This window comes from Symphalangus syndactylus, chromosome 20 (assembly GCF_028878055.3).
Source record: "Symphalangus syndactylus isolate Jambi chromosome 20, NHGRI_mSymSyn1-v2.1_pri, whole genome shotgun sequence".
NCBI classification, from domain to species: Eukaryota; Metazoa; Chordata; class Mammalia; order Primates; family Hylobatidae; genus Symphalangus; species Symphalangus syndactylus.
The window spans coordinates 56772370-56788112 of record NC_072442.2 but is presented as its reverse complement, the minus strand read 5'-3'; the positions used below and the strand labels follow the sequence as shown (position 1 = coordinate 56788112).

The 15743-nt window shown below is 44.7% G+C and overlaps 1 protein-coding gene across 1 annotated transcript in view; it reads left to right on the top strand.

Annotated features, from left to right (window-relative positions):
* The first annotated feature begins 2759 nt into the window (after positions 1-2759).
* The window catches only part of DNAH9 (dynein axonemal heavy chain 9), a 369577-nt gene continuing 356593 nt past the window's right edge, over positions 2760-15743 (top strand). Inside the window, exons 1-3 of the mRNA XM_055258020.2 lie at positions 2760-3247; positions 12739-12935; positions 15004-15162. Coding sequence (XP_055113995.2) covers positions 2831-3247; positions 12739-12935; positions 15004-15162 — 773 coding nt within the window. The 5' untranslated portion in view covers positions 2760-2830. The remainder of the gene's footprint in view (positions 3248-12738; positions 12936-15003; positions 15163-15743) is intronic.

The window sequence follows — 15743 nt, the reverse complement described above, 5'->3', positions numbered from 1 at the left end:
AGTTTCCAATTTAAAAAATGGAAATTATTTTAGCTGAACATCTTATGCAAATTCATTCCTTCCCTTACTTTTTGTGGTAACCTGCCTCCAAGATGGTACCCAGTGATTCTTGTCTCCTGGTATTCACATCCTCATGTAATTCCCTCTCATATTGAATAGGGCAGACTTCTGTAACTAATAAGATAATTGCAGAAATGACAGTGTGTGATTTCCAAGGCTAGTCATAAGAGGTACTGTAGGCTTCTGCCTTGTTCTCTCTCAGATCACTTTTTCTGGGGGAAGACAGTCACAGCATTACAAAGACACTCAGATACCCAATGGGGGCTCCACAAGCTAAGAAGCTGAAGTCTACTGCCAAGAGCCAGCACCAACCCACTAGCCATGTGAGTAAGCCATCTTGGAAGTGTCTCCTCCAGCCCCAGTCAAGCCTTCAGATGATGTAGCCCCTGATGACATCTTGCCTGCAACATCATGAGAAACCTTGAGCAGTAACTATGAGCTAAGCAGCTCCTAAATTCTTGACCCCCCATAAACTGTGTGAGATAAATGTTTATTGCTATTTTAAGCTGATAAGTTTGGGGGTAATTTGTTATACAGTGATAGGTAACTAATATATTTTGGGAATATTTTTGTCATAATTATACAATATTTTAAAATGTCAGTTTTTTCAATAATCCCATATCAATGCCTCCCACCAATCACCTTCTAAAATGCAGATAAGGTATCTTTTTGGAGAGAAAATTAAAAACTGGGATTGCTAATGTTCAGGAGCCTTCACCTTACACAGAAATCTTTAAGTCATATTCACAGACTCCTTTGTTTCTATTTTTATGTATGTTGGGGCAAGGGGACATAGGAGATTAACGGCATAATAGAGCCACAGTGGGGTGGCACAAATTTTATTTCAAGGGTTTACTGAAAGTTAGTGGTCCTGAAGTCACTCTGTATACGAAACATGAGCATAGTTGACACATCTGAAGTCCCTAAGCACTAAAACAATAACGATGCCTTCCTATATGCAAAGACAAATAAAAAACGATATGTGTAAGACGCCCCTGACATTAGTATTTTTCCCTGATGCTTTTTCTTGAAATGTCAGTTACCAAGTTCATCCTAAAAATTCTTTGTTTCTCACTTTTTCCCTTTCCTCATAGTTGGTTGATTATTGTTTAATGCAGCAATGATAAAACACCCTTTACAAACATAAAGATTCATTTCCAACATGAATATTTTTTATGACAGCAACTCCTTTGCTGCAGTTGTTATGAAATCAATCATTTTACTTCCCAACCACTGGTGTTTTCCTGAGGGGCTCTTGTTAGCCGAGCTGCCATTGATAAGTGCTTATTCTGTTAATATTCCTTTGAAACCCATTATAAACATTCCTTTTACCCAGAAACTCAGCAGTCCCTGGGAGGTGACTAAAGTGAGGATGGCAGGGCAGAGGGGAGGGAGCTCATTCAGTCCTGCAGATCTCATGCTGCCTAAGTTGTTTGTCCATTTTTTCAGCACCCATGCATTGTCACCTCACATGCATGCAAAGAGCCAAGCTGTTTATCCTGACCATGGAGAAGGACTAAGCAGGTAACAAACGCTAATTTCTGAGGTCAGGCAAGGCACTTTATATTATCCCTTTTTGAAGCCAATATCCAGGTGTAGGGCAGGATGGGGAGGCTCTGAGCATGCTGCATATTTACAAGTACTTTGCTACATTTAGTAAGAACTGATTAGTGGTCATACCCATGGAAGTCAAAAACTCTAGCATGGTGGCTCATCCATATAATCCCAGCACTTTGGGAGGCTGAGGCAGAAGGATCAATTGAGTCCAGGACTTCAAGACCAGTTTGGACAACATGGCGAGACCTCATCTCTACAAAAAATTTTTAAAATTAGCTGGATGTGGTGGCGCCTGTATTCCTAGCTCCTAGGGAAGCTGAGACCAGAGGATCAATTGAGCCCAGGGATTTGAGGCTGCAGTGAACTATGATCCGGTCACTGCACTCCAGCCTGGGCAACAGAGTAAGACCCTGTCTCAAAAACAACAGAAACAAAAACAAGCCTCTCACAGTTTGATTACATTTTTGGCAGATTAAGCACATGCCTTAAAAAACGTGGGCAAAGAAAGGCAAGGAAGAAAACTTTAAAAAACTTGATATTAAAATTTTGAAGCTGAGCTGTTCAATATAACTACAGTCACATGTGACTATTTAATTTTAAGTGAAAATTAAGTAAAATTAAAAATTTCCTCAGTGGGACGAGCACATTTCACCTCCTTTATAGGCCATGCGTGGCTAGAACAGATGGAAAACATTTCCACCATCGCAGAAAGTTCTATTGGACAGCACTGTTCTGAAGTGTTTAATTTGCCATCATGGAAAAGAAATAAAACACTCACTGAATGTCCTTAAATCTGTTTTATGATTTGGCATTGTGTTTAAGTCTGGATTGCGCATTTAGGATAGAGGTGAGAGGACCACACTATTTTCAGTGTCTGGAGACCTCTAAAGACTCTAATTCGACCTTGGCCAAAACGATCGTTAACAGCATTTATATGCTTGATGTCCCCTCCACGCAGCCCATCAATAAGCCATTGCGCTCCACGGACACACTTCAGCACTCCCAATACACCAGGCACACACTGAGTAGGAGTCTCGGCTGGTGTCCTAGCAACAGCGACGCGACCCCGCCCCTTCCCGCGTACACCTCCTACCTTATTAGCCTGGAAGGGGCGGGACCAGGGGGTCAGTGCCCAATAGGAAGGGAGCAGAGGAGGGAGTCCCGGCCGCGTCTCCGTCGCTAGGGAAACCGATGCAGCTGGAGGCCTCGCGCGATGGGGAGCGCGGAGGAGCGCGCCGCGCTCGCGGCGGCAAACGTGGATGGGGAACCCGGCGCCGACCGACGACTGCGACTCCTGGGGACCTACGTGGCCATGAGCCTGCGGCCGGCTGCGGGCGCCTGGGAGCGTTGCGCGGGGAGTGCCGAGGCGAAGCAGCTGCTTCAGGCCTTCCTGGGCCGCGATGCTGCCGAGGGGCCGCGGCCGCTGCTGGTGGTGCGGCCCGGGCCCGGGGGCCTGGCAGTACGACCCGGGCTGGAGGTGGGACCTGAGTTGGGCCCGGCTGGCGCTAAGGGGCTTTTTTTCTTGCGCACCGGGCCCGAGCCTCCAGGGCCTGACAGCTTCCGCGGCGCAGTGGTCTGCGGGGACCTGCCCGCGGCACCTCTGGAGCACCTGGCCGCGCTGTTCTCGGAGGTGAGGGTGGGTTAGTATTCCCGCGAGGCTAAAGCTGGGTGGGGGAGGGGAGGAGGAGCCTTAAGGGACGGAGGCGGGGCCAGAGGGGGCGGGGCGAAGCTGCAGGGGCGGTCCAAGGGGCGGGGTGATAGGCAGAGGGGCGAGGCTATGGAGGAAACACGACCAGGAGGCAAGTTCCTGAAGTCAGGAAGAAAATGGGATGGGGTTAGGGGCGGAGTCGGGGGGGTCCGGAGGGAGGGATCTGGGTGGAGGCCAGGCCAGAATGAGAATGGGAAGGGGCTAAGGCTTGGGTCAGTCCGGGTCTGAGTTCCAGCCAAAGTCAGGGGAAGACCATAATCTGAAGAGTGCCTTGGTCCTGACTACTTTCGAAATCAGCATCTCGTAATCCCTCCTGTAAATTGGAAACGTCTGAGGAAGATGGGAAGTGGTGAACAAGGAGGTATTTCTGATGAATCAGTGGGGTGGAAGGAGGCGAATGGCTATAAACAGTGCCTACTCCTGGAGAGCAGTTAAATGGAGGGGGGAGGTGGGTAGTGACTTGCTTTTGATTTTCATTTCATTCATTCATTACCAACCATTTAGCAAAGGTCAGCCCTGTACCAGCATAAGAAGTTGGGCGCCCATTTGAAAATGCCCAGCAGGCCTTTGGAAGAGTCTGCCTGAAGCTCAGGGAGGAAGGTGGAGATGTGGGTCATAAGTGCTTTAGTGGCACCACAGCAGAAGCTTCGAGACTCATGCAGGAGATTTCAGGGAAGTGCTCCGGAGAGATTCCTGGGCCCCTTAGACCTTTCTGGAATGGGAGTAAACTGCCCTGACAGAGAAGTCAGGCCTGTGTGTTTCTGGAGGCTTGATGCCCTGGACCCTGCAGGTTGTGAAATAAGAATGGGCGGGATACTGGCTGTATGATGTTTCAGGTGATAGGTGCTATAGGGAATATCAAAGAACTATTCCCACCCATGAAATGCTTACTCCAAGGAGCTGAAACGTATGTAATAATTCATATATTCAAAATATTTCAAACTTTTAAGACTGGGGTGAGGGTAAAGCTTACCTAAAAGTTGGCCTCACTGCTGGATCCAAGTCCTGGAGTCTTCCTGCTATGTCAGGTGTAAGCCCTTTAGATGGTTTATCAGGAGGCTGTGGGGAGGTGAAAATTCCAGGGAAGGGGTTGGATAGATAGAGGAGGACACAGAGGGCCCAGGGAAGCTAGATCTCTTAGATATGGAGGTATTTCAATATTTTAACAAACAGAACGGTCTTGCCACTGTGCATTGTCTGAAAGCCATCCCGCTGAAACCTGAACTTAAATCAACTTCTCTAATGAATGTTGATGATGGAAAGTACTTTTGGCTTCAGAGGAGAAAGACAGGCCTGTGATCTGAGAAGCATGCTTAACATTAAGTGTTGAATTGTCTCCTGAACAGTTAGAAGAATTCGTATAAGTAGAGAACAAGGTAACTTTCAAGATACTGAGAGCAGACTGATCAAAGGTTCAGAGACAGTATTTAACCTAGTGTATGTGGGAGACAGAAGGCCCATCTCAGAGTTGTGTCATGGCTAAGCAAAGTAGTCCAGGAAGAAAAATAATTTTAAAATAATGAAAATTCTCAAATGTTTAAGAATTTTCATTGGTGCATTGAAAGAGATTGGAGACAAACAATGTTCATCAACAGGGGACTGGGCGACTGAATTATGGGCCATCTATACAGTGAAATACTTTGCAACTATTAAAAAGAATGACTGATATGGAATATTCCTTTTTTTGAGGCAGGGTCTTGCTATGTTGACCAGGCTGGTTTCAAACTCCTAGACTCAAGTGATCCTCCTGCCTTGGCCTCCCAAAGTGCTGGGATTACAGGTGTAAGCTACCATGTCCAACCAGAGTATTCCTTAGGGTAATTTTTTCCTTGTGGCAAAAAAACACATGACATAAAAGTCACCCAACAATTTCCAAGTGCAGAGTACAGTATTGTCAACCACATATGCATTGTTGTGCAACAGATCCTCAGAACTGCCCCGTCCAGAATCACTGAAACTCCACACACACCCAACAAGCCACACACCACTCCCCTGAGCTCCTGGCAAGCACCATTCTACTTTCTGTTCCTATGAACCTGACTCATCATATAAGTGGAATCATGCAGTATTTGTTCCTTGTGACTGACTTATGTCACTTAGCATAATGTCCTCAAGGTTCATCCATATTGTCGCCACCTATCATCATATGCGGAATTTCTTTCTTTTTTTAACAATATTCTATTGTGTGTATAACCATATTTCTAAAAAATTTATCCATCATAGACACTTAGGTTGTTTCTGTCTCTTGGTTTTTGTGAATAATGCTGCAATTTAAGATAATTTTTTAAAGAAGTGCAGAATTGCATGGATGGTATGCTACTATTTGTGTTTAAAAAAGAAAAGAGGGGAAGAAGAAAGAAAGGAAGGAGGGAAGGGAGAGAGGGAGGGAGGAAGAGATGACATTCTTTAACAGTAATCTACAAGAAGGAGAAACAGTAACTGAAGTACAGGGGTAGGTGGAAGATTTACTTCCCACTGTAAAAGCTTTTGTACATTTAAAATTTTGCCCCATGTAAATGTATTACCTATTTTAAAACCTAAATAAATAATTTATTTTAAAAATACCTCAAGTCCTTTCCTTGCATTTCTCAAAGCTGGTACCAGTAACTTTATTCCACTTTCTGTCTATCCATCTACTTTTATTCCATACCCTGAAGCTGATCCAGTGTCTCTTTCAAGGCTTGCTGGCCTCCCATCTGCTAAGCCCCCTCCTTCCAGCCTGGCCCTCCTGTCCACCCCCTCTCTTCTCTCTCAGCACCTTGTAATCATATTAGTAGTCTCTGATTACCTGCTCCCCTTTTCCTTCCACCTCCCCACGCAGCATCGCTAAAGCCAGAAGAACCTACCTGGCTGAGAGACGTCTTCCTGCCTTGTGTGTGTGGGGGTAGGATTGAGGGTGTTGGCTGAAAGAAAGCTATAATTTTAATATTACTTTTGTTCCATTCTACTAGTACAAGGTAAAAAAGGAAAATGTGCCTAAGAAATGTTTGAAAGGAAGAATTAACAGAATTTAGTAACTTGTTCTCCTACTTCCTTACTTCCTCCTCCAACCACGTCATTCACTACTGCCAACTTATTTTTCCTAGCTCTGAAACTTGGATTTTTTTTTTTTTTTTTTTTTTTTACTTTTTACATTTTGGAGTGTGAGCATAAGATTTGGAATCTCACAGACCTAAGTCAAATTCTGGTTAAATTCAGCAGTGTGATGTGAGCAGATGTGCTCAATCTGCCAGGTCCAAAACTGTCTTGCAGGGTTGCTATGAAATTTAGACATCATATATTAGAACACCTGGAATAGAGTGTCACACTGCAGGTGTTCCATAAAGGATGAGAATTCTTGTCACTCTTCATCCCATTTAAAATCCTCCTCACCCATCTGATGGATCCTTGTCACCTTGCTGTAACCCATCCTGGCTCCTCCTAGAGGACTCAGCTGCGTTTCCCCCACAGCCTTCTCCTGAGCCTGGAGCTGGGGCAGGTGGCCTCCTTGTTCCTCCTTGCTGCTCTAGATCCACATCAAAAAGCCTCCAGTTTGAATCTCCTGTCATCAAAGGACATCATCCACTCTCACTGCTGCATCCTGTACAGATGGTGCTACCCTTGCGTGTGTATGACTTTGCCTGCCAACTCACTGTGACTCTCCCCAACATTACTTTTAATATGTGGTTATTTCCAAAGACATATGAGTGACCCTTCCAATAACTTGGCCTCTGGGTTCTCTGTATCTTTGTCCTCCAGTGATCTTGTCCTCCTCCCGATCATAAGCGGCCCCTCCCATGGCCATTTCCAGACCTTGCATTCCCAACAACCATCAACCTCATTGCCCAATTTTATGCACCTCCTTCTCTGACCACTACTCCCATCTTTCCAGCTCACTCCCTCTCATACCCTGACTACAACAGTCCTTTGATCCTGCTGGGAGCTCCAATCTCTTGGCCTTGGCTGCTTCCCATTGGCCCTGGCCCATGCCCACGATCTCTTCTCTTACCCAATTTGAGTACCATGCTCCTTCATGATCATCATACCCTTGCATCAGCTCCTGATGTACTGGCCTCTACCTCACTGTGTCATACTCAATTGGTGCAACCACAATCCTGGTAAAACCCAGCTCTACATACTTCATACCGGCACCCATTAAATTAAAAGAGACCAGGGAAAAACCAATGGGCTCCTCTTTAAATGCACGAACTCTCAAACCGCTAAGTCAGCTTTTTATGTTTCCCAGCAGACATTCTATTTTTTTTTCTTTTCCAATTATATTTTCTTGCTCTTTTAGATCACTATTTCCCAACTTGAGAAACAATTTGAAAAGAAAAATCTTTCTTCTCTCAAATGTCCAAAACCTCCTGTCAACCTCACTCTGAGACGCTCTTGCTTCTTTCTTGGTTTTTTAAGAAACGGAAATGAGAATAACATGTCCACGAACACTTATGTCTACTTTGACTGGAGCATCTCTCCTTGTATCTTCTGCCATCCCGTCCGTTGCTAGAGGTACTGTTTATGCTGCCCTCTGATGCCAACCCTAAGGCTGAAACTGCTGCCTGTGCTCTGAATCCCACACATTCCTGAGGAGATCACTCTAGCAATTTCCTCTTCTCTCCTGCATTCATATTTTTCTCCTCTCTGCTAGATTATTCTCATCAAGCAAAATCCCCCTTTCATCCCACCAGCTGTCACCTCATGTTTATGACCCTCTTCATAGCAAAATTCTTAGAATGTGTGTCTCCTCTTGCTGTCTCATTATTTTCCTGTTTTATCTCGTCCTCACTCACCAGGCTTTGACTTTCACACCTCACAGAAGAGGAATAAAATAACATGTCAATGTTTCTGATGATCTCCACTTGACTAAATTGAACGACCCTGATCAGTGCTCATTTGGCTTGACCTGAGAGCAGCGTTTGTCATAGCTCATGATCATCCTCTCTTCCTGGGAACACTTTCTTCTTTGGGCTCCAGCAACCAGTCTTCTGGTTTCCTCCTATCACCATGGCTATCACCAGTGATGGTGCCTCCTCTTCTTCCCCACTTCTTTCTTTCTTTATTTTTTTGTTGAGATGGAGTCTCGCACTGTCACCCAGGCTGGAGTGCAGTGGCATGATCTCTGCTCGCTGCAACCTCCACCTCCTGGGTTCAAGCAATTCTCCTGCCTCAGCCTCCCAAGTAGCTAAGATTACAAGTGCCCACCACCACGCCCAACTAATTTTTGTATTTTTAGTAGAGACGGGGTTTCTACTCTGTTGGCCAGGCTGGTGTCAAACTCCTGACCTCATGATCTGCCCACCTTGGCTTCACAAAGTGTTGGAATTACAGGCGTGAGCCACCGCGCCCATCCTCTTCCCAACTTCTTAACACCAGATGGCCCTACGGCTCATTCCCTGGACGTCTTCTCTTCTCTCTCTATACACCCATTTTCTTGGGGGCTGTCAGTCGATTTCAAAGTTTCACAAGCCAGTTGTATCTGACACCTCCCAAATTTGTTATCTCCAGCCCTCTCTTCTCCTCTGAACTCTCAACTAGCATATCCAGCTGCCTACTCAACATCTCTATCTTAAAGTCCAATCGAGATACTACATTTTAACATGTGCAGACAAAAGCTCCTGTATCTTCTCTCAAGATCTTACTCCACCTTTACTCCTCCCCACATTGGTTGACAGCAACTCCATTCTTCCCGTTGTTCAAGCCACAGATCTTAGAGTCATCCTGACCCTTTTTTTTTCTCTTGCGACTCCTAAAGCAATTTGTTAACACATCTTATTGGCTATACCTTCAAAATTTGTATGGAATCAGGCCATTTCTTTCTTTTTTTTTTTTTTTTTTTGAGACGGAGTCTCACTCTGTCACCCAGAGACTGGAGTGCAGTGGCGCGATCTCAGCTCACTGCAAGCTCCGCCTCCCAGGTTCACGCCATTCTCTTGCCTCAGCCTCCCGAGTAGCTGGGACTACAGGCACCCGCCACCACGCCTGGCTATTTTTTTGTATTTTTAGTAGAGACGGGGTTTCACCGTGTTATCCAGGATGGTCTTAATCTCCTGACCTCGTGATCCACCCGCCTCGGCCTCCCAAAGTGCTAGGATTACAGGCGTGAGCCACTGCGCCCGGCGGAATCAGGCCATTTCTTACCATCTCCCCCACTACCCCCTGTGCCACACCACTGTCTTCTGTATTATAGCACCAACTTGCTAGGTGGCCTCCCTTTCCACCTTTGCACCTTAGAGCCTATAATCACAGCAGCTTGGTTGATCCTACACAAAGCGATCTCAGCCTATGGCACTCCTTTGCTCAAAACTTTCAATGATGTCCATTTCTCTGAGAGTAAAAATCAAAATCTCACAGGCAAGGCTGCATGTGAATTGACTCCCTTTACTCTCCCCTATTCTTTGGGATCACTCTGTCCCCGCTTTCCTTGCTTCCACACTGCTCCTTGATAACACCAAGCATGCTTCCATCTCGGGGGCTTTGCACTGGCTGTTCCTTCTCCCTGCAGTATACTTCCCCCAAGGATCTGCAAAGCACACCCCCTATCTTTCCCAGCCTTTGTTCAAATCTTCTCTTCTCAGTTAGGCCAACCTCAACATTTACAATTGCAGCCCCTCCACCCCACACTCCTGATTCCCTTCACATGCTTTACCTTTATTCACAGAACTTACTGTTTCTTGACTGTCTCTCCCTTAGAATATAAGCTTCATGAGGTCAGAAATTTTTGACTGTTTTGTTCACGGGTGTATCCTCCTAGCACCTAGAAAAGTGCCAGCACAAAATAGATGCTCAGTAAATACTCATTGAATAAATGAATGAGTAGCTTTTTGGTTTGTTGTTGTTGTTGTTTTGAGACAGGGTCTCACTCTGTTGCCCAGGCTGGAGTACAGAGGCGCGATTTCAGCTCACTGCAGACTCGACCTCCCTGAGCTCAAGCGATCCTCTCACCTCAGCCTCCTTAGTAACTGGGACTACAGACATGCGCCACAACAACCAGTCAATTTTTCTATTTTTTTGTAGAGATGAGGTCTTGCTATGTTGCCCAGGCAGGTCTCCGACTCCTGGGCTCAAACAATCTGCCCTCCTCAGCCTCTCAAAGTGCTGGGATACAGGTGTGAGCCACCGCACCTGGCTATGAGTTGCTTTTCACTTCATAGAGAGTTTACATTCATTATTTTTCTGTCACTCAAAGCCCTTAAAACTCCCACCCAAAACTAATCCTTTTTCTTCAGACAGTATACATTGAGTTATTTGATAAACATCTTGAGTGTTTTCTATATGCCAGATCCTGGAGAGAACTGTGACTATATAAAAATTAAATAAGATAGAGTCCCTGCCTTTGAGATCCTAGGAAAATTCCAGTTCATCCTCTTTCCCGGTTAGGTCTTCTGCCCTGGGTTCAAATGGTTCTTTCTTAACATGAATGTGATAAAGCTTAATTTGTAATCTTTCCTTACTTTTTGAGCTCCCTTTACTGATTGTTGTAAGTTCCTACCTCAGTGAATGTTTCCAGACAGACCAGGCAAAGACCATCCTCTAGAATCTAGCATGCTGGGTCCAGGTATTCTGTTTCACAGCCACTGGGGCTTATTGATCATAACCCAACCAGTCATATCAGTTCATATTTCCTTTTGGTTTTTTATATATTGATAGCTTCCTCATCACATTATATGAGCATCTGTTTGTCTTTCTGGTATTCTCCTTCCATCAGTTGTGAGATTTTGACAGTCAAAGATTCCTGGTGAGTTGTATTGACAACTGTTTTTCTTTTCTTTTTTTTTTTTTTGCTCTGTCTCCAGGCTGGAGTGCAGTGGTGTGATCTTGGCTCATTGCAACCCACGCCTCCAGGGTTCAAGTGATTCCCCTGCCTCAGCCTCCCAAGTAGCTGGGACTACAGGCGTGTGCCACCGTACTTGGCTAATTTTTTGTATTTTAGTAGAGACAGGGTTTCACCATGTTAGCCAGGATGGTCTTGATGTCCTGACCTTGTGATCCGCCCACCTTGGTGTACTGACAGCTTTCTAAGTTGCTGGTAATGGAAACTTAATTTAAACTAGCTTGGAAAGTTTAAGAGCAGCTTGATTTAGGAGCTCAAACAAAGTTACCAAGACTTGGTCTTTCTCCATCTGTAAGCACTCTCCTCTCCATATTAACTTTATTCTAAGGCTCTATTGGTTGCGAAGGTGACCAAGAAAAGCTCCACACTAGCAGAAAAGAGAAGGTGTCTCTTCCTTGAAAAGTCACATAAGACACTTTGGCCTGACTCTCACTGGCTCAGACTTGGTTCCATGTTCACCTATGGATTTGGGGATGAATAGTGAAAAAAGAGAAACTATGTTGGGTGGCCAGAATCCCCTAACATTCACGCTAAAGATGGATTCAAGATCCTCAACTTTGCTTGCCTTTTCAAGGTGCCCCCTCCCACCACCTGTAGACAGAAGGTCGTGTTTATCTGCATGTGTCCTACTTTTTTGCCTCTGGCCTTTGTGACTATTTAATCACCTCCTATTCACCTCATTGATGAGGGAGGGATTCCTGCCCCAGAGTAATGGAGATGGCTAAACATACAACGCCCAACATAGGACAGACACCATTGACAACAGTTTATCAGTCAACATACTCACAGCCCAGAAGAGGACACTGAGCCATGCAGAGCCACATGGGGATTGCTCTTGGGAACAGACTAAATGACAAGGGGCTGTGGAAAGCACACTTTGTATTAATAGTATCAAGAGGGTGTAGTGGTCCCTGGATCTCATTGGGGGACACAATTGGCTAGGTTAACTCATTCCACCAGCTGGCAGGGAACTGAAGTCTGCTTCTCAGGGATAAGTGGGAACTGTGCCTGGTCCTCTTGATAAAGAGTTTTTTGTTTTTTCTTTTTAATATTTTTTCTGAGATGGAGTCTTACTCTGTTGCCCAGGCTGGAGTGCAGTGGTGTGATCTCGACTCACTACAACCTCCGCCTCCTGGGTTGAAGCGATTCTCCTGCCTCAACCTCCCAAGTAGCTGTGATCACAGGCACCCACCACCATGCCTGGCTAATTTTTGTATTTTTAGTAGAGATGGGTTTTTGCCATATTGGCCAGGCTGGTCTCGAACTCCCGACCTTAGGTGATCCACCCGCCTCAGCCTCCCAAAGTGCTAGGATTACAGGCATGAACCACCGTGCTTAGCCGATAAAGAATTTTTTGGCTAGAGGACTTTATCCCCAGGAGCAGAATGGGAACGAAAATTTGTAAGCAGGCTATTCAAGGGCCTCCCCAATTTACCAGATGTCAGGGTCGTATGTAATGTTTGACCCTATTATTAGGCCTTCCAGCACAGTGACCTGCAAAAGGTTGTATATAGCTTTATAAGCCTTTTCCAGATGAGGCTTTCTTTAAGTTCTCAGAAGTAGAACGCCTGCCTTTCTTTCCTGTGCACCTCTGTTCCAGGTTGTTCTACCTGTCCTGGCCAATGAGAAGAATCGCCTAAACTGGCCCCACATGATGTGTGAGGATGTCAGGCGGCACGCCCACAGCCTCCAATGCGACCTCTCGGTTATAGTCGAACAAGTGAAGGGAAAAACTTTGCTGCCTCTTCCAGCAGGCTCAGAAAAAATGGAGTTTGCGGATTCCAAAAGTGAGACAGTGTAAGTACCGCCAGCCGGGCCATATGGGCCTCTGAGATATGGGAGATGCTGGTTATCAGAATGTTTTCCTTACAACTTTTCTGTTCCTGACTCTGCACATCTCCTCGTTCTGCACGCAAGCCTACTGTCTGCTCTGTTTGCCGACACCCTCCGACTGTGGACTGTGTGTTTACCCTGGTTACTCCCTGCCCAGCCACTGCATGAAGTCTTCCAAGGCTATTACAGCAACGTGGCCTTTTTTTCCGTTCAGAATCATTTCAAGGCTGAGCGCAACCACACTAGCTTTCGGTATTTTGCTTATCAGGATAGTGTCTCATCATTGGCAAAGACCCAGGTCCAGTCTGGGAGGCAGGCATGCCTCTTCCCAGTGTTTACTCAGTACATAATGTCACAGAACTATCGCTGCTGGCTCTTGTCACAGTTCCAGACTCTCCTCCCCCAGCAGCTGAAGACTTTTTACAGGTCCTGGGGATTTTTTTTTCTTTTTTCAAATAGTAGCAAATCTGGCTTTGTTGGGACCTGGCTTTGTTGGGAGTTCATGGCTCCTGCCCCTAAGTGGGCCTTAAAACCCCAGCCTCATCTCCCTTTAGAAGTTGAATCCACCATCAGCTTCTGTTTATCATGCTGACTTTCGAGTTGTCTTCGTTTCTATCCCTTGGGAATTCTTTTCCCCTTTCAAGCCAGGCTATGTATATAAATATTAATAGTATATTTTGCTATATTTTATCCAGCATCTCTAGGTGCTTGTGGCAACGGACAGCCTTCCTACGTGAGCTCGGTCTGCCACACTGTCAGGAGTTTCCCAATGTATTACTGTCAACATTGTGTATTCAGGATCCATGATTTGATCCGAAGAATAAGTAATGCATGCAACAGATTATATGCGTGCAATGCATTATAATATACAACAATGTACTTTATAAGAGTTTTTTCTATCAGAAGTAATTTCCTACATATACAATTTGAAGTAATTTCCCAGTTAATTGGAAAACTTATTGTGGTTTAATAAAGATATCCAATCTTCAAAATAAATAAATTCAAACTACCCCTTTTCTAGTCCCTTTATATTTTAACTTAGTAACATTCAGTGTGTGTTTATAATCATTGCTGAATTTATCTCTGTTTGTTCAAGTTTGATAATTTCCCAAAAGACTGGATCATTTTGGGAGAATGGGTGTCTTCTTCCTTTAATACCTTCCACAATCACTTGTGCCATATCATTTCTCAGCAAATATAAATTTAACTTAATGAAGTGGAAGTGGGTTTCTGACATAAAAATGTGAATTGTATGTCCTCTTTCTTTGTCATTGTGTCCTTGGTTCTTTGCACGTATCATTTTCAGTTAAGACTGTGAAAATAATGACCAAAATGTATTAAAAAAATTTTAACTGTTTCCAAATATAGCTAAGTTACTTTCTCTAAAAGTCGTATGAGGGGAAAAGTTTGGGAATTCTATTCTTCACTGGAAAAATGAGGACCAAGTGAAATCGTGATGGTGATATTCAGATGGCTGATTATTAGCCTTGTGAAGGAGGAAATAAACTATTTCCTCTTGCTGCAGAGGTCAGAGCTAAGACCAAGATGAGGAAATCACAGGGAGGTAGAAATGGTTCAGTATAGAGATAAACTTTCTCCTTGGGAGAGCCAATCTATTGAGAAATGTGCTGCTTTGTGAAGGAGCTTGCTGTCACTGGTAGGATTCAAGCAAGCATTGGGTGGTCATCTGAATATTTTCTGTCCAAGGTATTCCTGCATTGGCAGGACAACGTACTGGCATTCAAAGTTCTTAAACTAGTCTTCAGAATATTGATGAGCCCTGAATCTGTATGAAAAATGTACATACACGCACATAAGCATTTTTTTTTTCTGGAGAGAGGATCTATAATTTTCATTGACTAGTCAACAGAGACTGTTATCCAAAGAAGTTAGGAATGCATGGGCTAGGTGAAATTTCTCACCTATTTTTTAAAATTGGGATTCTGTCTTGGGGTACACCCAGAGTTATTTTCACGTTTCAGGGTTTTTGTTTTTGCTGTTATCGTTGTTGTTGTTGTTTTGTCTTTCACAGCTTGGATTCTACAGATAAGTCAGTCATCTATGCCATTGAGTCTGCAGTGATCAAATGGAGCTACCAAGTCCAGGTGGTTCTCAAGAGAGAGTCTTCCCAGCCACTCTTACAAGGGGAGAATCCCACCCCTAAAGTGGAGTTGCAGTTCTGGAAGAGCAGGTAGGCAAGAAGGCACCTGCTGGAACTCTGCGGTGAAGATGTCTTACAGAGACTAAAGCTAGAGCTTTCCTGGGTTAAGCCACCACTGAGCCTGTTCTTCCCTATAGGTATTTCACATCATCGCTGGGGTAGACAGCTCTGTGTCATTGGGTCAACAGAGTTTTTTGATAGACTGGGAGATGCACACTTTCCCCCAGATTCTATAGTCATTTTTCCTTTCCTGGGCTAACGTCAGTATGTCTTCTCACATTTTTTCAAAGGCTCTTTGGACTACATGTAAAATTAATGAACTCTCTTTAACATTTTTCTTGTAACTTTTCTGCTCCCTTCCCCTTGAACAGTTGAGGCCACATGCACACACCTTTTGTAAAGTTCTGAAGACAGAGGGGTTTTGGGGAGTTGGCTGCAGAACAGCCTTTCCTGTGTTCTGGCTCATCACTCGCAGGGCTGGAAAGTTCATCTTCCAGGGTGTTTGTCCAGAAAGGCTTCATTATTGCTCCCGCTCCTGCTTATTCCCCCTCCTCCTCCCCATTTCTTCACTCCTATTTATTATTGTGCTGATAAATCCTTTACTCAAAAGG